Raw genomic sequence first — 24,896 nt, 5'->3', positions numbered from 1 at the left:
GAGTTGTGTGAGTCCCTTGAATATTTGGATATTAGCTCCTTATCAGATGTGTGGTTTCCAAATATTTTCTCCCACTTCATAGGTTGCCTTTTCATCATGTTGATTATTTCTTTGGTTGTGCAGAATTTTTTAGTTTGATGTAGTCCCATTTGTTTATTGTTTATTTCATTGCTTGTGTTTCCGGTGTCATATCCAAAAAAGATCTATGCCAAGACATGTCAGGGAATGTTTGCCCTATATTTTATTCTAGGAATTTTATGGTTTCTGGTCTTACATTTAAGTCTCTAATCCATTTAGAATTAATTTTTGTGTGTGGGGTAAGGTAAGGGTCTAATTTCAGTCTTTTGCATGTGAATATCAAATTTTCTCACAACCATTTATAGAAGAAACTGTCTTTTGTCCAAAGAGTATTCTTGGCTCCCTTATCAAATATGTATGCATGGATTTATTTCTGGGTTCTTGATTTGATTCCATTGGTCTATGTGTCTATTTTTAATGCCAGGACCATACTGTTTTGATTACTACAGCTATGTATTTGTATAATATAGTTTGAAATTAGGAAATGAGATGCTTCCAGCTTTGTTCTTCTTTCTTAGGATTGCTTTGGCTATTTGTGGTCTTTTGTGGTTCCATACAAATTTCAGATTGTTTTTCTATTACTGTAAAAAATGCCACTGGAATCTTGACAGGGATTGTAGTGAATCTGTAGATGGCTTTGGACATTTTAACAGTATCAATTCTTCTAATCCATGAACATTGAATACCTTTCTATTTGTGTCTTCTTCAATTTCTTTCATCAATGTCTTATAGTTATCAGTGTACAGATCTTTTATCTCCTTAGATAAATTTATTTCCAAGATTTTATTGTTTTTGATATTACTGTAAATAGAATTGCTTTATTTTTCGGATAATTTGTTGTTAGTATATAGAAACATTACTGATTTTTGTATACTGATTTTGGTATCCTGCAGACTTACTGAATTTGTTGACCAGCGGTTTTTAGGCGGAGTCTTTAGGATTTTCTATATATAAAATAATGTCATTCACAGAGACAATTTTATTTCACCCTTTCCAATTCTGATGCCTTTATTTTTCTTGACTGATTCCTCTGGCTAAGGCTTCTAGTACTATGCTGAATAAAAGTGGTGAGAGTGAGCATTCTTTTCTTGTTCCTGATCTTAGCACGAAAGCTTCCAGCCTCTCACCACTGAGTATGATGTTAGCTGTTGTCTTGTTATCTATGGCCTTTATTATGTTGAGGTACATTCATTTTATACCTAATTTGTTAAGACTTTTTTTTTTTATCATGAATGAGTGTTTAATATTGTCATATGTTCTTTCTACACTGATTGAGATGATCATATGATTTTTATCTTTCATTCAGTTAATGTGGTGTATCACATTTATTGATTTGCATATGCTAAACCATCCTTACATCCCAGGAATGAATCTCACTTGATCATGGTGTATGATCCTTTGAATGTGCTGCTGAATTTGGCTTGCTAATTTTTTTTTAAACAAGGAATATATGCCTTTTTGGAAATAATTATGTCCTGATACGGTCATCTTCTATACATTGACAGTGGTAATATTGGTAGTATAAGTATGCCTTGGTGTAGGTGGGTCATGAAGGCTTCCCCTCATATTCATTATAATAGAACTCAGAGCTGAGAGCAGCTTCCAAATAGAAAGGAAAAACACAGGTTTAAAAGGTCCCTTTCACAAGTGCTACAAGCATTAAATTTGTTCTGTAATTTCAATTCTGAAAAAAACCCACAAAACCAAAAAACATTACCCTGTAGCTTCTTACAAGCATCTGTACTGTTAATCTAGGAAATAAGTCTCCACTAGAAGATGCAAAGGTTTCACTATATGTGCTGCTACAGCAGCCTTTTGACTTCACTGTTCCTTTTTTATTTTTTTAACTTTATTGGAGTATAGCTGATTTACAATGTTGTGTTAGTTTCAGGTGTACAGCAAAGTGATTCATTTATATATTTATATATTCTTTTTTTTTCAGATTCTTTTCCCATATAGGTTATTACAGAATATTGAGTAGAGTTCCCTGTGCTATACAGTAGGTCCTTGTTGTTATCTATTTTATATATAGTAGTGTGTATATGTTAATCCCAAACTCCTAATTTATCCCTCCCCAACACATTTCCCCTTTGGTAACCATAAGCTTGTTTTTTGAAATCTGTGAGTCTGTTTCTGTTTTGTAAGTAAGTTCATTTGTATCATTTTTTTAAAAAATTAGATTCCACATGAGTGATATATGATATTTGTCTTTGCGCGACTCATTTCACTTAGTCTGATAATCTCTAGGTCCATCCATGTTGCTACAAATGGTATTATTTTGTTCTTTTTTATGGCTAAGTAATATTCCGCTACATATATATATGTACCACGACTTCTTTATCCATTCCGCTGTCAATGGAGATTAAGGTTGCTTCCATGTCTTGGCTATTGTAAATAGTGCTGCTATGAACACTGGGCTGCATGTATCTTTTCGAATTACAGTTTTCTCTGGATATATACCCAGCAATGGGATTGCTGGGTCATATGATAACTCTATTTTTAGTTTTTTAAGGAACCTCCATACTGTTCTCCAGAGTGATTGTACCAATTTACATTCCCACCAACAGTGTAGGAGGGTCCTGTCCCCTTTTCTTCACATCCTCTCCAGCATTTATTATTCATAGACTTTTTGATGATGGCCTTTCTGACTGGTGTGAGGTGATACCTCATTGTAGTTTTGATTGGCATTTCTCATGTTGAGCATCTTTTCATGTGCTTTTTGGCCATCTGTATGTCTTCTTTGTCTATTTAGATCTTCTGTCCATTTTTTTTATTGGGTTGTTGGTGTTTTTTTTGATATAGAGCTGCATAACCTGTTTGTATATTTTGGAGATTAATCCCTTGCTGGTCACTTCGTTTGCAAATATTTTCTCCCATTCTGTGGGTTGTCTTTTTGTTTTGTTTATGGTTTCCTTGGCTGTGCAAAAGCTTTTAAGTTTAATTAGGTCCTATTTTTTTTTTTTAATTTATTTTTAAATTAATTAATTAATTATTTATGGCTGTGTTGGGTCTTCGTTTCTGTGCGAGGGCTTTCTCTAGTTGCGGCAAGTGGGGGCCACTCTTCATCGCGGTGCGCGGGCCTCTCACTATCACGGCCTCTCTTGTTGCGGAGCACAGGCTCCAGACGCGCAGGCTCAGTAGTTGTGGCTCACGGGCCCAGTTGCTCCGCGGCATGTGGGATCTTCCCAGACCAGGGCTCGAACCCGTGTCCCCTGCATTGGCAGGCGGATTCTCAACCGCTGCGCCACCAGGGAAGCCCAGGTCCTATTTTTTTATGTTTGTTTTTATTTCCATTATTCTAGGAGACAGATTCAAAAAGGCATTGCTGCAATTCATGTCACAGAGAGTTCTGCCTATGTTTTCCTCTACGAGGTTTATAGTATCTGGTCTTACATTTAGGTCTTTAATTCATTTTGAGTTTACTTTTGTATATGGTGTTAGAGAATGTTCTAATTTCATTCTTTTGCATGTAGCTGTCCAGTTTTCCCAGCACCACTTATTGAAGAAGCTTTCTTTTCTCCATTGTATATTCTTGCCTCCATTGTCATAGATTAATTGACCACATGTGTGTGGGTTTATTTCTGGGCTCTCCATCCTGTTCCATTGATCTATGTCTGTTTTTGTGCCAATACCACATTGATTTGATGACTGTAGCTTTGTTGTATAGTCTGAAGTCAGGGAGCATGATTCCTCTAGCTCTGTTCTTCTTTCTCAAGATTGTTTTGGCTATTTGAGGTCTTTTGTGTTTCCGTACAAATTTTAAAAGTTTTCTTTCTAGTTCTGTGAAAAACGCATTTTGATAATGCGTTTATTTGACAGGGATTGCAATGAATCTGTAGATTACCTTGGGTAGTATAGTTATTTTGACAGTATTGATTCTTCCAATCCAAGAACATGGTATATCTTTCCAGCTGGTTGTATCATCTTCAATTTCTTTCATCAGCATCTTATAGTTTTCAGAGTACAGGTCTTTTGTCTCCTTAGGTAGGTTTCTTCCTATGTATTTTATTCTTTTTGATGTGAAAATTTGATTGTTTCCTTAATTTCTCTTTCTGATCTTTCATTGTTAGTGTACAGGAATGCAAGAGATTTCTGTGTATTAATTTTGTATCCTGCAACTTTACCGAATTCATTGATTAGTTCTAGTAGTTTTCTGGTAGCATCTTTAGGATTTTGTCTGTATAGTATCATGTCATCTGCAAACAGTGACAGTTTTACTTCTTCTTTTCCTATTTGTATTCCTTTTATTTCTTTTTCTTCTCTGATTGCCATGGCTAGGACTTCCAAAACTATTTGAATAACAGTGGTGAGAGTGGACATCCTCATCTTGTTCCTGATCTTAGAGGGAATGCTTTCAGATTTTCACTATTGAGAATGATATTAGCTGTGGCCTTCATTATGCTGAGGTAAATTCCCTCTATGCCCATTTTCTGGAGAGTTTTTATCATAAATGGGTGTTGAATTTTGTCAAAACCTTTTTCTGCATCTATTGAGATAATCATATGGTTTTTATTCTTCACTTTGTTAATGTGGTGTATCACACTGATTGATTTGAGGATATTGAAGAATACCTGCATCCCTGGGATAAATCCCACTTGATCATGGTGTATGATCCTTTTAATGCATTGTGGGATTCGGTTTGCTAGTATTTTGTTGAGGATTTTTGCATCTATGTTCATCAGTGATATTGACCTGTAATTTTCTTTTTTTGTGGTATCAGGGTGATGGTGGCCTCAAAGAATGAGCTTGGGAGTGTTCCTTCCTCTGTACGTTTTTGGAAGTTTCAGAAGGATGGGTGTTAACTCTTCTCTAAATGTTTAATAGAATTCGCCTGTGAAGCCATCTGGTCCTGGACTTTTGTTTGTTGGAAGTTTTTTGTGTTTTTGTTTTTTTGCTATGGAAGAGTTCTGAAGAGAAAATTAAACCTTTAAGGTACATTAAAATGGATAATTTGGCCCATTAATATACCATTAATATTGACAGGAAGGAATCAGTATTCTAAAAATACACAGAACTCTTACAAATCAGAAAGAAAAAGACCCAAGAGAAAAATGTCGAAGGACACAAATCAGCAAGTTAGAGAAAAAAATGAACTGTCCACAAATGTGACAATTTCTACTTCACTATTAATCAAAGAACTGCAAATTGAAATAGGACAATATTTTCATCTATCAGATTAACAAATTTTAAGGGAAGATAATACCACTTAATATAAGCAAAAGGATATGAGAAATAATCCTATACATTATATTGGTTTTTAAAGGACAAAATGGCATACACAGCAAACATCTTAAATATGTATTGACTCTTTATCCCAGCAATTCAACTTCTAGGAATTGATCCTAAGGGGAAGGTCACACAACTGTGTAAAGATTTAAGTGAAAGTGTGTGATCAAAGCATGGTTTACAACTATAGTTTTTTTTAATGAATGAGAATAATACATTCCAAAAAGAAATTAGATAAATTATGTACATCCATACAATGTGCAATCATTTAAAACCAAAGTCTAGTTTTTCTTTTCTTTTTTAAAAAAATTTTTATTTTGTATTGGAGTATAGTTGATTAACAATGTTGTGTTAGTTTCAGGTATATAGCAAAGTGATTCAGTTATACATATACATGAATCTATTCTTTTTCAAATTCTTTTCCCATTTAGGTTATTACAGAATATTGAGCAGAGTTCCCTGTGCTATACAGTAGGTCCTTGTTGGTTATCCATTTTAGACATAGCAGTGTGTACATGTCAATTCCAAACTCCCAATTTTTGAAAGTTTTTAAATCACTGTTTCAGTACTTGTGATTGGTCTGTTCATATTTTCTATTTTTTCTGGTTCAGTCTTGGAAGCTTGTGCCTTTCTAAGAATTTGTCCATTTCTTCTAGGTTGTCCATTTTATTGGCATACAGTTGTTTGCAGTAGTCTCTTATGATCCTTTGTATTTCTGTGGTGTCCACTGTAACTTCTCCTTTTCATTTCTTATTTTATTGATTTTATTGATTTGAGCCCTCTCCCTTTTTTTCTTGATGAGTCTGGCTAAAGGTTTATCAATTTTGTTTACCTTTTCAAAGAACCAGCTTTTAGTTTCATTGATCTTTTCTATTGTTTTCTTCATCTCTATTTCATTTATTTCTGTTCTGATCTTTACAATTTCTTTCCTTTGGGATTTGTTCTTCTCTAGTTGCTTTAGGTGTAAGCTTAGGTTGTATATTTGACATTTTTCTTGTTTCCTGAGGTAAGACTGTATTGCTATAAACTTCCCTCTTAGAACTGCTTTTGTTGCATCCCATAGGTTTTGGATCATTGTGCTTTCGTTTTCATTTGTCTCTATTTTTTGGTTTTCTCTTTGACTTCTTCAGTGATCCACTGGTTGTTTAGTAACATATTGTTTAGCCTCCACATGCCTGTTGTTTTTCACAATTTTTCCCTGTAATTGATTTCTAATCTCATAGCATTGTGGTTGGAAAAGATGCCTGGTATGATTTCAGTTTTCTTAAATTTACCAAGGCTTGATTTATGACCCAAGATGTGATCTATCCTGGAGAATGTTCCACGTGCACTTGAGAAGAAAGTATATTCTGCTGCTTACTGATGGAATGTTAATAATGTAAATATCAATTAAGTCCTTCTGGTCTAATGTGTCATTTAAGGCCTGTGTTTCCGTATTGATAGTCTGTCTGGATGATTTGTCCATTGATGAAAAGTGAGGTGTTAAAGTCCCCCACTGTTATTGTGTTATTGTCGATTTCCCTTTTTATGGTTGTTAGCCTTATATGTTGAGGTGCTCCTATGTTGGGTGCATATATATTTACAACTGTTATATCTTCTTCTTGGATTGATCCCTTGATCATTACGTAGTGTCCTTTTTGTCTCTGCTAAGTCTTTATTTTAAAGTCTATTCTGTCTCATATAAGTATTGCTACTTCAGCTTTCTTTTGATTTCCATGTGCATGGAATACTTTTTCCATCCCCTCACTTTCAGTCTGTATGAGTCCCTACATCTGAAGTGGGTCTTCTGTAGACAGCATATATATGGGTCTTGATTTTGTATCCATTCAGCCAGTCTATGTCTTTTGGTTGGAGCATTTAATCCATTTATATTTAAGGTAATTATTAATATGTATATTCTTATTACCATTTTGTTAATTGTTTTGGATTTGTTTTTGTAGGCCTTTTTTCTTCCCTTCCTCTTTTGTTCTCTTGTGATTTGATGACTATCTTTAGTGTTGTCTTTGGATTGCTTTTCCTTTTTGTGTGTGTATCTACTGTAGACTTTTGGTTTGCAGTTACTATGAGGTTTTGATATAGCAGTCTATATATATACAAGATTGTTTTAAGTTGCTGGTCTCTTAATTGCAAATACATTTCTAATATCCTGAATTTGTACTCTCCTCTTCTCACAACTGCTGGTTCTGATATCATATTTGTGTGTGGATAATTTCCTACCTTTACTTATATTTGCCTTTACTGGTGAGCTTTCCCATTTGTAATTTTCTTGTTTCTGGTTGGGGCCTTTTCTTTTCTGCCTAGATAAGTTCCTTTAGTATTTGTTGTAAAGCTGGTTTGGTGGTGCTGAATTCTCTTAGCTTTTGCTTGTCTGTAAAGCTTTTGATTTCTCCGCTGACTCTAAATGAGAGCCCTACTGGCTAGAGTATTCTTGGTTGTAGGTTTCTCCCTTTCATCACTTTAAATATATGGTGCCACTCCCTTGTGGCCTGCAGAGTTTCTGCTGAAAAATCAGCTGATAACCTTATGGGAGTTCCCCTGTATGTCATCTGTTGCTTTTTCCTTGTTGCTTTTAATATTTTTTCTTTGTCTTTAATTTTTGTCAGTTTGATTAATATGTGTCTTGGTGTGTTCCTCCTTGGGTTTATCCTGCATGGGACTCTACTGTACTTCCTGGACTTGAGTGTTTCCTTTCTCATGTTAGGGAAGTTTTTGGCTATAATCTCTTTGAATATTTTCTCTGGCCCATTCTCTCTCTCCTCCTTCTGAGACCCCTATAATGCAAATGTTGGTGTGTTTAATGTTGTGCCAGAGGTCTCTGACACTATCCCCATTTCTTTTCATTCTTCTTTCTTTATTCTGTTCCACAGCAGTGATTTCCACCATCCTGTCTTCCAGCTTACTTATTTGTTCTTCTCCCTCATTTATTCTGCTATTGATTCCTACTAGTGTATTTTTCATTTCACTTATTGTACTGTTCATCTGTTTGTTCTTTGAATCTTCTAGCTCTTTGTTAAACATTTCTTGTATCTTCTCGGTCTGTGCCACCATTCTTTTTCTGAGATCTTGGATCATGTTTACTATCATTACTCTGAATTCTTTTTCAGGTAGATTGCCTATCTCCACTTCACTTAGTTGTTCTTGTGAGTTAACTTGTTCCTTTGTCTGGAACATATTTCTCTGTCATCTCATTTTGTGTAACTTTGTGTTTATGGTCTCCTTTCCGCAGGTTGCAGGATCGTAGTTCTTCTTGCTTTGGGTGTCTGCCCCTGGTGGGTGAGGCTGGTCCAGGGGCTTGTGCAGGCTTCCTGGTGGGAGGGACTGGTGACTGCCTACTTGTGGGTGGAGCTGAATCTTGTCCCTCTGGTGGGCAGGGCCACGTCAAGTTGTTCGTTTATAGAGGTGGCTGTGAGCTCAGTATGGCTTTAGGCAGCCTGTCTGCTGATGGGTGGGGCTAAGCTCCTATCTGCTGTTTTTTTGGCCTGAGGTATTTCAGCACTGGAGCCTGCAGGCTGTTGGGTGTTGGCTAGGGCCAGGAATTGGTGCCAAAATGGCAACCCCCGGGATAGCTCATGCTGATCAGTGTTCCTGGGGCCTCTGCCACCAGTGTCCTTGCCCCCCAATGAGCCACAGCCAACCCCCGCCTCCCCAGGAGATCCTACAAGACCCGCAGGTAGGTCTCGCCCAGGATCCTATGGAGTTACTGCTTTGTGCTGGGAAAACTTGTGTGCACCCTCCAAGAGTGGAGTCTGTTTCCCCCAGTCCTGTGGAGCTCCTGCAGTCACGTTCCGCTGGCCTTCAAAGCCAAATGCTCTGGGGGTTCCTCCTCCCAATGCCAGACCCTCAGGCTTGGGAGACTGACGTGGGGCTCAGAACTCTCACTCCTGTGGGAGAACCTCTGTGATAATAATGATCTTCCAGTTTGTGGGTTATCCACTTGGTATGTATGGGATTTTATTATGTCATGAAAGTGCCCCTCCTACTGTCTCATTGTGGCTTCTTCTTTGTCTTTGAATGTAAAAACATCTTTATGATAAGTTCCAGTCTTTTCTGTTGATGGCTGTTCAGCAGTTAGTTATGATTTTGGTGTTTTCGTGAGAGGAAGTGAGCTCAAGTCCTTCTACTCTGCCATCTTCTCCAGAATTGAGGGGCTGTCTTTAGATTGGATGCTTGCTGCCTCTTTCCTCAGTGCATGCTGGCCATTATCCCCTTGATATGGGGTGTGCATGCACGGCCCCCCTGTGTGCTTCTTGGACAGTGGGGGCAGCACTTGGTGCCTGCTCAGGGGTCTCCTGGGGCAGCTGCAGCCCATGCACTCCCGGGACAGTGGGTAGCACTTGGTGCCTGCTCAGGGGTCTCCTAGGGGTGGCTGCAGCCTGTGCACTCCCAGGACAGGGGGCAGTGATTGGTGCCTGCTTGCAGGTCTCTATTTTTTTTTTTTTTTTTTTTTTTGAGAATTGTTGCATCTATAATTCATCAGGGAAATTGGTCTACTGTTTTATTTTCTTGTAGTGTCCTTATCTGGCTTTGTTATCAGGGTAATGCTGGCCTGTAAAATAAGTTTGAGAGTACTCCTTCCTCTTCTACTTTTTGGAAGTTTGAGGACTGACATTAATTCTTTAAAAATTTGATAGAATTTACCAGTGAAGCCATCTGTTCCCGGAATTTTCTTTGTTGGGAGTATTTTGATTACTGATTCAATCTCCTTACTAGCATGCTCTTTTCAGGATTTTCTATTTCTTAATGCTTCAGTCTTGATAGATTGTATGTTTCTAGCAATTTATCAATTTCCTCTGAGTTGTTCAGTTTGTCGGCATTTAATTTTTATAGTAGTTTCCTATGATCTGTTGTACTTCTGTGGTATTATTTGTAATGTCCCCTCTTTCATTTATAATTTTGAGTTCTCTCCCTTTTTCTTTCCTCAGTCTAGCTAAAGGTTTGTCCATTTTGTTTATCTTTTAAAACAAGCAACTCTTTGTTTTGTTAATCTTTTCTATTTGTTCTTTATTTCTGCTCTAATCTTTACTTCCTTCCTTCTTTTAACTTTGGGCTTAGTTTGTTCTTTTTCTAGTCCCTTGAGGTATAAAGTTGTTAGGTTTTAAAATTTGATACTTTCTTGAAACATGCATTTATCACTATAACCTTCCCTCTTAGAAATGCTTTTGCTGCACTGCATTAGTTCTGGTATGTTGTGTTTCACGTTTCATTTATCTCAAGATACTATTTTATTTTTCCTTTCAATTTCTTCTCTGGTCCATTGTTTATTTAGGAGTGTGTTGTTTAGTTTCTATGTATATGTCACATTTCCAGTTTTCCTCCTGTTGATATTTAGTTTCACATCATTTAGGTCAGAAAAGTTACTTGCTATGATTTCAGTCTTCTTAAGTTTACCAAGACTTGTTTTGTGGCCTAACATGTGATCTATCCTAGAAAATGTTCCGTGTGCTTGATAAGAAAGTATATTCTGCTGTTGTTGGAGGGGGGGAGGTATTGTATATATCTGTTAGATCCATTTTTTTCTATAGTATCACTCAAACCCTGCTGTTTCCTTATTGATTTTCTGGATGAAATATCCATTGGTGAGAGTGGGATATTAAAGTCCCCAACTATTACTGTATTGCTGTTTGTTTCTCCTTTTAGTTCTGTTAGTGTTTGTTTTATATATTTAGGTGCTCTGATGTAGGATGCATAAATATTTACATGTTATATCTTACTGATGGATTGAGCCCTCTATCATTATATAATTACCTTCACTGTCTCTTTTAGTGATTTTTAGCTTAAACTCTATTTTATCTGATATAACTACAGCTACTCCTGCTTTCTTTTGGTTACCATTTGCTTGAAATATCTTTTTCCGTCTCTTCATTCTCAGTCTACGTGTGTTTTTAAAGCTAAAGTGTGTCTCTTGTAGGTAGCGTATTGTTTGGATCTTGTTTTTCATCCATTCAGCAATTCTGTTTTGAATGAAAAATTTAATCCATTTAAATTAAACAGAATTATTGATAGATAAGAATTTACTATTGTTATTTTGTTGTTTTCTGACTGTCTTGTAGATCCTTGCTTCTTACATTTCCAGTCTCCTTTTGTGAATTAATGATTTGTTGTGGTATGCTTTGACTCCTTTAGCATAATCTTTTGGATAACTATTACAGGATTTTTTCCTTTGTGATTAACGTGAGGCCTACATAAAATGTGATATATTTATAACATCCTATTTTAAGTTGATAAAAACTTCAATAGCATACTAAACTTGACACTTTTACTGCTTCCCACCTCAATTTTAGGTTACTGATGTTACAATTTACATAGTTTAGTACTGTGTGTGCAATAACTAATGTAGTTATGGTTATTTTTAATACGTTTGTTTTTTCAACTTTTATACTAGAATTGTAAGAGAATTATTCACCACCATTACAATATTATAGAATCTGACTTTGACTATATATTTAGCATTACCAGTGAGTTTTTCAACTACATTCATATATTTTTATGATGTTAATTAGCATCTTTTTATTTCCACTTGATGAATTCCCTTTAGGAGTCTTGTAAGGCAGGTCTAGTGGTGATGAACTCCCTGAGCTTTTTTTTCAAGTTTTTTGACGCTTTTTAATTTTTCTGAAGGAGAGCTTTGCCAGCTATAGTATTCTTGATTGACAGTCTTTTCTTTCAGTATTTTGAATATATCAATCCATTGTCTCCTCACCTGCAAACTCTCCACTGAGAAATCTACATATCCTCTTATGGGGGTTCCCTTGTATGTGACACATTGCTTTTCTGTTGCTGTTTTTAAAAATTCTCTTTGTCTTTGGCTTGTTTCTTGATGTAGGCATTTATTGCAATGATCTTCCCTCTCAGGACTGATTTGCTGCATCCTGTAAATTTTGGTATGCTATGTTTCCATTTTCAATTGTCTCAAGGTATTTTTTAATTTATCCTTTGATTACTTCTTTAACCTGTGGGTTGTTTAGCAGCATGTGATTTAACTCCACATATTTGTGAATTTTCTAGTTTTCTTCTTGTAACTGATTCTCAGTTTCATTCCACTGTGGTCAGGGAAGATGCTTGATGGTATGATTTTAATCTCCTCTTAAATTTATTAAGACTTGTTTTGTGGCCTAATATATGATCTATCCTGGAGAATTTTACACATGTGCTTGAGAAGAATGTGTGCTCAAAAATGTATTTTGTTCCTTTTGGATAGAATATACTATATATGTTAAGTCCATCTCGTCTAACATATTGTTTAAGTCTTAAGGGTGGAGCCCTATTTAGATTGGATTAGTGTCCTCATAAGAAGAGACATCAGAGAGCTCTTTCTCTCTCTCTACTCCCCCTTCTCCACCCCACAGAGCAGACATGGAGAAAAAAGTTCATCTGCAAGTCAGAAAGGGCTCTCACCAGAAACTGAACCAGCTGGAAACCTTGATTGTAAACTTTTAGCCTCCAGATCTGTGAGAAGATTTCTGTTTTTTAATCCACTCAGTTTATGATATTTTGTTGTGGCAGTCCAAGCATACTAATACACTGTTCAAGCAAAGGTAAATATCAAGACCAAGGCTAGTGCCTAAAAACACATCAAGCCCTTCTGCCCATTTTAATTTCTGTTAATTTATCTGTTTGTAGCTACATGTAGTAATCCCAATGTTACTGGTGCTAGGCAAATAATATTTTAAGTGATCGCATTTTAATATAAGCCTGTTTCTTACTAACATTTATTGAAATGACTTAAATATGGAACATGGTTCCCAAGAGCCCTGTTCCCAAGGTAAAATGCCTAACTTTCAGGCATTCATCAACAATAAAGAACAGAATACAAAAGTTGTTACTCTATTTCTGTAGATATAAGGCAAACCAATCTTCAAGTATTTAAGAATTAAAGTCTTATTTCCTCTTAAAAGCTATACATTTATTTTTTATAAAATCAATATACAATGGAAATACTTTAAGAAGTAATTTTTTAGGGATGACAAAACGATAGCAAACAGGAGGTACTTAAATGTGAAGAACTGTACAAATATGTAAAAGTGATTTACTACTTCACCTGTTGAAGCTCCTGCTCTCTTTGCTCATGTCTCATTTCCATCTGTTTAATTTTCTTTTCTAAGACCATGAAATGTTTCATCTCTGGTGTATGGTTTTCTTTGGCTTCTCTCAATTCTTCTAAGAGTTTTGTAATCTAAAATTGATATGAAATAAATGGGAAATTATGATAACAAGGAAATAATTCATTTTTAACAGGCAGTCATAAGAAGTAAGAACAGTCACTGCATATTCTTTGTATAAAATTTCTCTAGATAAGAGGCTTCTTGTTAACATCAAAGGTATCTGCAGTTGTTAAAATAATAGCTTTCATCCCCTAGGTCCAGAAAGTAAAGGCTCATCCTTGTTCTGAAGTGACCTCACATTCTAAAAGGTTCCAGATGATTGGACCACTTTCTCCCTCCCAGGTATGCCAGGCTGGTTGTAGTGCTGAAAATGAAGTTGGGCACTTTCTTTGATGTATTCAGCCTTGTTACAAAGTATTTGTTAATAGTGTGATTACTTTTGGGATTAAATAATACATTTAAAGCGCCCAATACACAGAAAGAGTTCAATAAATATGGATCCTTTTTTGTCAACTCCCTATAATTCTATTTGTAATTCTCTTCTGGTTCTTATCACTTTGTAACTTATAATAATTCATTCCACATGTGAATGTATGCATATAAAACAGAGATGAGGCAGTCCTGAACTCTTTCTGTGCCAGCTGTCTCTTAGGTACTGAGGATGCAGAGATGAAAGACACAGTCCCTGTCCTCATGGAGATGACAGTCTAGGGCAGTACCTCCTTGTTTGTATCATGACCCAGAGAAAATGGTAAAATTTTTATGGCACCAGGGGGTGAAATGGAGGTGACATGAGGGATCTTTATATTGGACTTCATAAAACAATTAACTGCATTTTATTTATACCATAAAATTATGATAACTTTGCCAACTGTTAACATCAAAAGGCAAAATAATTAACAAGCAAATGAAAATGGATAAAATTAACAATTCAATCATGCTTTACATGGAAACACCCAAGTACTTAATAACACTAACATAAAAAAAAAAAAAGAACCCATATACTCTTCTGAAGTTAGTTTAAAAAATGTGAAAATACCATCAAATTAAATCAGAGGCAAATCCAAATATTTTAAGTGTGGGACATCCTTGATATCATCAGTGACCAAAGAAATAAGCAGACCTTAATTAGGATGATTTGCAGAAAGGTTGGGGAGATGCCATACATACCATGCTGTGGTGATGGATGCTGGGCAACAAAATCTTGTATGTCAAAACAATGATTGATTGATTGCTAAAAATTGTAAAACAAAACAAAAAAACCAAACAAACAAAACCAAAACCCCCCGAAACAAAACAAAAAATGATACTGAACTAAGAAAGTTGTCAGAGGCATTGTCATATATGTAATGATCAAATATCACTTCATCTTCTATAAACTTTTTAATAATTGAAAAATGACTTTGAGTTTGTTATTAGACAACCTTTCCAGCCATCATCATCTTGTGACCACAGGTAACCCATTCCAGGTCCACTGGCTGGGAAGTTCTGGTCTAGTGGAAGGCACACTTGAGAGAATGAGAATTCTAACATGATGTGCTGCCATGGAGAGATGCCCAAAAGAAGCAGTGAGGTGGTAAGTGAGGGAGTCCTGAACCTGAAGGAGACGTGGGCCGCAGGATTCTCAACCTGATGCAGCTGTGGCTGAACTGAGTCTTAAAGGACAAGCAGTAGTGAGTTACGGCAGTATCATGTGCTAGGCGCTAGGCTAAGTACTTAACAGATGTTGTCTCAGTTGATCTGATTTATCAAAAGTTAACATTTGTTTATTGTCTGATTCCCCAAATAAAACGTAAGCTCCATGAGAGCAGGGATTTTTGTCTAACTTTGTTCTCCTCAGTATTCCTAGCACCTAGAGCCATGCACAGCAGAGAGTAGGTGTTTAACAATTATCCATGAATAAATCAACAGAGTCACCTTTCAAAGGTTAAACATTCATTTGTAAACTACATAAATTCAGAAATTCGGTTCTAGGCAAAGAATAGAGATAACTTCCCTTCATTTGTACATACTTAAAAGCACTCTTAGGAGTATAAATTAAGGTTGAATCTTTACTTTTAAAAAATTCTTATATTTTAGTGAATTTCCATTGGAGGCAACTGGATCCACAAGCAAAGATGTATGATCAGAAATGCTTCCTGCTACTTGAATACTATAGAAAAAAACTGGTAACAACCTGAATGTCCAATTATAGGGGATTGGTAGAAAAGTAACTGATGGGACTTCCCTGGTGGTGCAGTGGTTAAGAATCCACCTGCCAATGTAGGGGACACGGGTTCGAGCCCTGGTCTGGGAAGATCCCACATGCCACGGAGCAACTAAGCCCACAAACCACAACTACTGAGCCTGCATGCCTAGAACCCGTGCTCTGCAACAAGAGAAGCCACTACAATGAGAAGCCCATACACTGCAATGAAGAGTAGCCCCCCCTCACTGGAACTAGAGAGAGCCTGCACGCAGCAACAAAGACCCAACACAGCCAAAAATAAATAAATAAATAGAAAAAAAAAAAAAAAGTAACTGAGAGCCTTGGACCTGGAGCCAGAGGCCCTGAGTCCTAATGCTTGCATTTCTATATTCTGCTTGGTGACCTCAGGTAAGTTATTTCATTTTTCTTAGCATCATTTTCTTCATCTATAAAATGGGAATAGTAGTACCTACTCTTTTGGGTTATTGTGAGAACCACATAGAACACTTTAGTGCCTAGTATATAGTAAACACTTAATAAACAGTAACTATTATTAATACTATTTTGATTCCTCTATTATAAAATGTAGGTTCAAGTAAACATTTAGAGTCATACAGTGATCATAAGCCACACTTGGCACTCTGGATACAGGCTAGGCAACAGCTTTACCTGGGTAGGGAACCAAACCAGGAATCCTGTCCAACTGTACTCAGCTAGTGGCATCCCTCTTCCTCCAACTTCAGAACTCAGGCAGTGGCCCTGCCCAAAAAAAGACCCTGAAAGCAAGCCCAAGGATGTGACCAGCAGACACATCCAGAAACCCAAACTGAGCTGACTGGTGAAGAACTGTCTCTGCCATAGCAAACCTGCAAAGTCTGGAAGAGGACACCAATTACTCGAATGCACAGATAACCAATGCAGGAATCAAGGATCAAAAAAAATCAGATTAAGTATGACACCATCAAAGAAAACTAAAAATCTCTAATAACTAACTTCAGCTATGTTGAAAAACTTGAAATCACTCAGTGTTCTTGCAGCTCTATAAAATTACTTTAAAAACAAGCAGTCAGGGACTTCCCTGGCGGTGCAGTGGCTGAGAATCCGCCTGCCAGTGCAGGGGACAAGGGTTCAATCCCTGGTCCAGGAAGATCCCACATGCCATGGAGCAACTACCCCCGTGCACCACAACTACTGAGCCTGTGCTCTAGAGCCCGCGAGCCACAACTACTGAGCCTGTGCTCTAGAGCCCGCGTGCCATAACTGCTGAAGCCCGTGTGCCTAGAGCCCGTGCTCCGCAACAACAGAAGCCACCGCAATGAGACGCCTGAGCACCACAAGGAAGAGTAGCCCCTGCTCGCCACAACTAGAGAAAGCCCACATGCAGCAAGGAAGACCCAATGCAGCCAAAAATAAAAAAAAATAAATTAAAAAAAAAAAAGCAGTCATAAAACAGAATTCACCAGTTTATTAGTATGCTTTCACCTGAGGCCATGGTGGAGTAAGCGACAGGGATTTCTTAAACAACCAGAAAAAAACAGACAATATACGAAACAACTATTTTCCAAAACTGGCTAATAGCACTGCAGGGCTGTAATTCATGAGAGAAAGAAAACAAACAAGATGAGCTCTATAACTGCCTAGTCTGTTGTCCAGAGGCGGTTTCGAAGCCAGTGGAAACAGTAGCCTGAACGATTCTTGGAGCTCATACAGGCTGGGAATGGTTTATATTCCCACTGGCCTGAGACGGAATGCCTTATAACACACAGGGCACCAGAGAGGGAATAAATTAGCCCTGGTAAAACAGCTATAATAAGTATGGTTCATATCAAAAGGCAGACTGTCATTAGCTTTATTCAAGAGATGGAGTGCTTTACTTAGTTTTCCAGTAAATAGGCTTGAAAATCATGTGTTATAGTTTTTCTATTTTCAAAATATTTAGCTATTCTCAAACTAAGAACACTGTAACTTGACCAAAATTGACCTTGCTCTTTATCTTGCAAACATGAACACATACTTCCTTTTACTGTTTCCCTAAAAATTTTACTTGAGGTCTATGAGGTTCTGTATGTTTACTGCTTATACAACAAAGTTTATGTACCTCTTAAACACTGAAAAGAATGCACAGTGCTGAACTATATAGCCTTTCAACTCCTAGAACAAGATTTTTAAAACAGATAGTTGCATAATTGTGGAGTATTTTTACATTAATCTTTCCATAATGCAATTAGTTCTATGTTTTGCTTTTATCATGTGATTTAATAAGTCCCTGAATAACAAAAAAATGATGTATATGCTTCAAACAGAATACACAGCTTATCTGGTTTTTCATACTTCCTAGAATCAAAAGAATCTCAGAGTAATAAAAATGGTGAGTTTCTAGAAAGATCTATTTCCAATAATGGTTTTCTTCTTAGTGATCCAGCATCACTGTCATAATTTCTTTACCTATTTCTTAACCAAATTAAATAGTCTTAGTACTTAATGCAGAAATGGCCTTAACCATCCAATTTTACCTCCTAAAAACTCAAAACAGCCAAACCAAACTCGCCCCATTTCCCTACTGCCCAGAAAATCTCAATGACAAATACAAACATATAAATAACTTAATCAACTAACATTTGAGCTTCATCTGGGGAAAGCTGGCTTTTATTAATATTTTCTTGATATGATAGATATTTCTGGGTTATCTCTATTTGTACATTTAAATTTAAAAAATTACACAGAAATATGAATATGATTGAAATGGCTAAGAAAAGCTTATGTTAGCAGAATATTTTAGTTATTTCTTACCTCTTTCTGTAGGATTTCTTCTCGAACGTGAGAAACTACAAGAGACTCTTGTTTACCCTGCAGCTCGTTAACTTGATTTTGGAAATGTTTTATAAGTACCTAGGAAATTATGTTAGAAGTACTGAGTTAATAAAGCTTTTCCTTGAACATTATTTGAAAACTATAAGAAAGTGAGCTAATGACTTGTTTGTATTAAAAAATAAAAAGGATCCTAATATTTTATAATTGCCAAAATCTAACATAATTGCCACAGAAATAAAGTTCATTGAATGAATTAAACTCATTGAATAAATTCATCATTTTGTTTCTTTCAAAGTTTAATATATAACACCACACACATAAATTAATAACTATGTAACTACTTGGCTTCTTTATCTCTAATACTTTTCTTTTGAAGATCTGAAAAATACCACTTAAAATCAACTTCTATAAAGTTTAAACATTTTGAAGAAAGTGGCCAATATTATCTTTATACTTTGTAATTAAGATAGCTTTTATTAAAGAGCTATTGACTAAAATAATAAAACCTAACATCTGTGAAAAGTCTCATTTTTAGACAAAGAACCTGAAGTACGTAAGTAAATACTTCCAAGAAGCTGCAAAAACAGAAAAGTTCATGTTTCTTTTCTCTAATGATTTACTTTTACTGTTTCTACAATTGGACTATGCTGACTTCATTTAACTCCCAATTTAAAATATTACACTTAGAACTCTGGGAAAATAACATATTGATACTTGTGGCACCATGGCCTAATGACCCTACTTTCCCCATCCCTCCCAGACCTCGCCTTATCATATAATCACTTGATATGATGTTTGCTGCCCACTGACACCCCACTCCTTTGAGGGGAAGAAAGCTAGAGAAGCTCTCTGCAAGGCTGTATAATGGTTACTTCTGAAAAGCTCTTTTAATCTTTTTCAGTGAAGTATTAAAACAGTCAAAGAAGTTCTTTATTTCTGAGCTATCTGAAATTAAATTACAGACCTCATTACATCTCACCCTTAGATACACCAAATATTTCAACACGCATTTTCTCACAAAACCACAAAAACATTTTTACACCTAAGAAAATTTGCAGTAATTTCATAATATCTCCTGTCTTGTCCATACTCAAACTTCCCCAACTGACGGACTTGTTTTTAATTAAAATCCTATTAAATAATTATGGGTGGGAGAGGTGATCATGAGATAAATTATTTCTTGAAGTTTTTCCCCCTCAGTTTGGTATTAAAACCTACAGAAAGATGAAGAGCACAATGAACATTCATATATTCTTCAACTTGAATTACCGACTGCTAACATTTTGCCATATTTGCTTGCTTTTCTTTTTTTCTTGGATACACCATTTGAAAGTAAGTTGCAAATTCTATTTTAATGCTGTGTTTTCAACTTGCAAAAACCACAGAAGATGGGCCACACAGTAGATATTCATAAATATTCCAAGTTGACAAACATACTATCCAAGAAGGGAGACACACTTGAGGAAACACAGATGAGCTGTCACCGTGCCCTGTCATAATTCTCAGAAGACTATGCTTCATAATGGCTATAGTTGTGTACATGTCTCTGTTCATTATTTTATCCCCAGCGCCTGAATGACCACAAAACATTATTTAATGAACAACAGGTAATGGGGAAAGAAGAGTGACTTGTCAGTTGGGACTTGGGGTGGAAGGAGGTGGTTCAGCGTTCAGGTTTAAGTACTAAGGTCCCAATCACATTGGACGTATCCCTCAACCATCTATTACAACCTACTTAGAGGAAGATATATTTGAGAAATATGGGGACAAAATTGCAAAAACACTTACTTAAAGGTATAACTGTAAAGTAGAATAGTTAAACACATATACGGTAAGAGTGTTGTCTTCTATTATAAAAAGAAAGTGACAATAATTTCCCATTCCTATCACCAACCTCAAGAACTGAAGTTAAAATATTTCCAGATACTTTGTCAACAGTCTTGAAAAAAATAAATTGCATTACACTCAAAGTTTATTCAAGTCACCTACCTCTTGAGTTGCTATTTTACGATTTAGTTCGGCTACTTTGGAAGCAGAATTTTCGACTGCGTTTTGGCAAAGGAGTTTCTCTACTTCCCTCTCATGAGATGCTTTGAGGGATGTGATGTGTGCTGCAGTTTCTTCCTTGAACCTTTAGAGCAAATGAAAGAACACCACACATAAAAGTTGGCTCTTCAACCTCTAATTCAGAGTCAGCACAAAAATAGTGTAAGAAGCCTGGAAATTAAAGAAGCAAAGGGAGAGAAGGCACCAATATCTACTGTACTGTGCTTGGTGCTTTATACATTACTGCCTATGAGTTCTTACAACCACTCCATGGGCTTGCTCTTATTTACTCAATTTTATAAAGGCAAACTTGAGTGTAGGAAAGAGTGATGTATCTAGGGTCCCAGATCAGTAAGTTGCAGAGCTGGAGTTTGAGCCCAGCAGAGCTGGACACTCCCCAGCCTGGGGCACTTTCTGAGAGAAACAAAGGTTCTAAATGTTCTGTTTGGATTTAAGGCAAAGAGCTTGTCATTTTATCTTTTAAGATAAACTCAGATTTCTTGCCCCAATTATTTAGACTCTCCAATGCTTTGTTTCTAGGCAACACTCACCAGTTTTTGGTCCATGCATATGACTCCAGGGCTGGCTGCTGGTTGCAAGAATAAAATGATCTTTAGGGTAATTCTTAGGACATAGGGTAGTCTGAACCTGAGACTACTCGTTTGTCTCTATGACAAAATTTATGCATTCAGTGGCAGTTCAGTAAATGGTAAAGTTATACTAAAAAGCTGATACATTTCTTATAAACGTTTCCCCTTACTGGAAGAATTATTAAAAAATGACAATTTTACTGAAAGCAGATATTTAGTAAATCACTGTTGATACTTATTAATATGGCAATTCCCAAACTACAAACATATCAGTTGCTTACTTGACTACATTTCTTCATGGAAACAGTGTGATTAGGACCCTCGGAAAAGCATAAAAATCTAAAGCACCCATGATATAACTGAACTATAGTAAAAAGCAGCCTAAACCTGGGCCTAGGAAACATTACTTTTCACTTCTCAGGCCCAGAGCTGTCTGAAAAACAGATTAACAATACTAAAAGATTATAAATTATACATAGGAAAATTTATAGGAGAACCTGAATTTTAAATTATTTCTAGGAAAGAATATGATTCTTTCCAAATAGTTTCATTACTACTATCATACTCAGGACTAAAGAAACAAGGTTTCAATTTGGAAGCGGTATGACTGCCATGACGACTCAATTAGATGTGGCTGCCAATCACTCACTCAGCACTTGTTAGGTGCTTCCTATCCTCATTCTCCCGTAGAAGCCCTGCACTCCCCCAGGTCCTACCTCTTCCTTCACTCAGGCACTCATTACATATTCTGATGCTTCTAACTGTGGGTTCCTTAAGTCAGTCAAATGTACTGAAATCCTAATCTCTGAAGGGCATGACGTTACATATTCTCAATATATGTTATATAACTTCACAATTAAAATGTTGCTTCACAAACATTAAACTACACATGTTCTGCACACCCCAAACCTTATTTTAAACCTCATAATCAAACCTATTATTGCCTACAGGTTGCAAAAGAAGTATAATCATACATCAGTTCTCAAGGAGCTATAAGGTGGTGTATAATTAGTGCTTTCTTGGTACATAAGTTATACAGGAGTTGGAGATGGGAGCAAGACATTTCTAAGAAGTTCTAGGTAATATTTTTCTTAGAAAATGAAACATGAGTGAGCAAAAGGCAGGAAAGAAATTTGGCAAGTAACACTACTCTGATGGCGCAGGATTAGAATGGTGATGGGACTTGAGATGCCAGGTAGAGAAATTCAGTCTTGATACTTCAGGAAGTTGGGAGTCACTGGAGAACACAGTGACTCAGATACAGGAGTACTTAAAGAATATTAACGGTTTTTAAGCAAGATGACTAGGGGAGACGGAAACTGAAATTAGGGAGAGTGGGGTGGGAAAACTGTCTAGTAAACCAAGTAGACCACACTATAAAAAGGAAGAAAGCAAAAGAAATACTTATAAGGAAGCTCCCCATAGACTGTCAACCCAAGGAATAAAGGTGGTAAAGCCGGGCCTGGCAACTGAAAAAATATGGTCATAGACAAGAGATGGGGAAGTTGGGAGACGGAGCTAGTTTATGGGTAAAAAAAGAGAGAAAATCTGTGATACTACTGATTCCAAGAGGAACAATCCAACACATTTTTAGATTTAACATCTGAGCTCAGGGAAGAGAACAAGCCTTGAAAAGTAAATCTAGGAGTCGTGGTTCATAGAAGCCATAGAGAACAGATGAGTTTAGCAAGGGAGAAAAAGCAGAGGACCAAAAGCCAAAACCTGAACTTTGGTAGAAAGTCAGATTTTTGAGGAGGGAGAAGGAAAAGGAGTCAGGAGTCTGTCAAAAGGAGCAGAAAAGGAGCTTTAGTCAGAGTGCCAAGTCACGGAGGTTAAGGAGGAAACCCTTTCAGAAAAGGCAGTGTAGTCAACAATGTCACAGAAAATGAGGATGGAGAAAATGCCACTGACTGAGAAAGGCTATTCTTGAGAGACCAGGTTCAAAAGAGTGTGAGGATGAGAGCCATGCTTAGAGGAAGTCAGGGGGAAATAAAAGGAGAGGCTACTTGTGGAAAACTGGTACTGAAAGGCAGAGGACCAGAACTTGGTTTGATCGGGTGAAAAAGATCTGAGCATGTAAGAAGGCTCAGAGGAAAGAGACAGGAGATGGTACTTGGAGATTCTGAGAAGGAAAGGGATGAGTATACAAGTTCTTCAAGGCACGAACAGATGTAATCACAAGATTAATTTGAAGAGTTATTTTGGAAGAGGACCTTTTCCTCTTAGAATGTCAACTAGTTTTACTAAGAGCTGTTTTCTGATAGCTGTCTGCCTACAGCAACCATAAATGATGATATTCATTTGCAGGGAGGCCCAGTGGGTCAGCTTATTAACACCATTTGGATACGTGCAGAAAGGTAAGACTGCCTGGCCCAAGAACTGGGTTGACATGAAGATTCAAGTTCATTAGAATCTGAGCTTCCAATAGGGAGAAGATCCAACTCTGAAACACATCTGTGCTTAGCAATGTAGTACAGGTTCTTAAAATTTGGTAATGAATTTAGTTCAGGGTCAAACTAATTATCCAGGGGAAATACATCTATGATTTTTAAATTTTTATCTTTTTATATCTCCATATACTGACGAAGTCACATTTTTACCTTTTCATGGAGTTTTCAAATTGGTTCACTGCTACTTCAGATTTCATCTTCAGCTCATTCCTCTCCACAGTTAATCTCTCCAGTTCATTTTTCAATCTGCAGTTTTCTTCTACAACCTCTGAAATATCGGAATCAGTAAAAGTATGTGGTTGGTAAAGCTTGCCCTCCAGGGTTCCAGAGGAGTTAGCATTTCTTTTACCCGGGTGCAGAACATCTTTCTTCACCCTTCTGGCAGTCATTTCCTCCCTAGCCTTAGAGTGCTGATTAGAGAGCATCTTTCTCCTCTCCTTCTGAAGCCTCTCCACAGTTTTTGAAAGGTCCTGTATCTCTCTCCCCTTTGCGGCTAGCTCCTCGTTGAGTCTGACCAGCTTAGCTTTAGAATGAGCCTGTTCCACCTGGAATTCTACAGACTGGAAATCTTTATCATCCTTATCATTTTTCTTGAGCTCCAATTCAGCATTCTGATGTTTAAGAACATCTACTTCAGCTTCAAGATTTCTTACAGTGATCTGATGGGCTTCCTTAAGGTCATCCAGGTCCTTCTCTAGTGCTTTAACTCTGGAGGAGCTGTCATGTTGGCTCTGGGATGCCTCCTTCAACTTGCAGGCAAGTAGCTGCTCCTGCTCATCCAGTCTCTGCTCATACTGAATCTGTAGAAAAGAATCCACGTAACGACAAACCACTGCTAAACATTTCATTAGTTACCGAAGCCCTGCACTCTCCCAGGTCCTGCCTTTTCCTTCATTCAGGGACTCCCCATACATTCTGATGCCTCCAAGCCCATGTTCCTTGAGTCAGTCAAATGTGTTGAAGTCCTATCTTTGAAGGGCATACCATTATATATTCTCAATGTATGTTATGTAATTTCCTAATTATATGTTGCTTCATAACATTACAAGTTTTTGTACACCAAAACTTATTTGAACCTCACAAGCAAACCTATTATTGTGTACCCTTCTCTATGCAAACTGACACACTATACTCCCTGAGGATAAACAGGGAAAGCAGTTGGGGTTACTGATATCTGTAAGAAATAGCACATTTTCAACCTTCTAACATCAATTTAGAAATCTCATAGGAGTAATAAGTCAGCTTAGGATTTGCATACTGGAGCTTTATTATTATTAACAAAATAACCTAATAGTCTACTCTGTGGAGGGAGGCATGATAGAGCTTTGTTCATTCAATCACTGAACATATTTATTGTGCTACAACTGCATGCCAGGCACTGTGCCAGATCCTAGAGATAAACTCA

General features: G+C 36.9%; 1 protein-coding gene and 1 long non-coding RNA gene across 3 annotated transcripts in view; one reads left to right on the top strand and one right to left on the bottom strand.

Annotated features, from left to right (window-relative positions):
- Positions 1-18,584, top strand: part of LOC130704748 (uncharacterized) — a 33,500-nt gene extending 14,916 nt beyond the window's left edge. Inside the window, exons 3-5 of the long non-coding RNA XR_009005211.1 lie at positions 13,662-13,748; positions 15,486-16,002; positions 18,397-18,584. This is a non-coding gene — a long non-coding RNA (uncharacterized LOC130704748). The remainder of the gene's footprint in view (positions 1-13,661; positions 13,749-15,485; positions 16,003-18,396) is intronic.
- Positions 1-24,896, bottom strand: part of CEP162 (centrosomal protein 162) — a 93,605-nt gene that overhangs the window by 3,958 nt on the left and 64,751 nt on the right. For both annotated transcript variants that reach the window (XM_007195908.2, XM_057527968.1), the window contains exons 23-26: positions 23,642-24,291; positions 20,395-20,536; positions 18,385-18,483; positions 13,343-13,477 (exon numbers count right to left, since the gene is read on the bottom strand). In XM_007195908.2, coding sequence (XP_007195970.2) covers positions 13,343-13,477; positions 18,385-18,483; positions 20,395-20,536; positions 23,642-24,291 — 1,026 coding nt within the window. The remainder of the gene's footprint in view (positions 1-13,342; positions 13,478-18,384; positions 18,484-20,394; positions 20,537-23,641; positions 24,292-24,896) is intronic.

This window comes from Balaenoptera acutorostrata, chromosome 14, assembly GCF_949987535.1.
Source record: "Balaenoptera acutorostrata chromosome 14, mBalAcu1.1, whole genome shotgun sequence".
Lineage (NCBI taxonomy): Eukaryota > Metazoa > Chordata > Mammalia > Artiodactyla > Balaenopteridae > Balaenoptera > Balaenoptera acutorostrata.
This window is presented reverse-complemented; position numbering and strand designations above follow the sequence as displayed.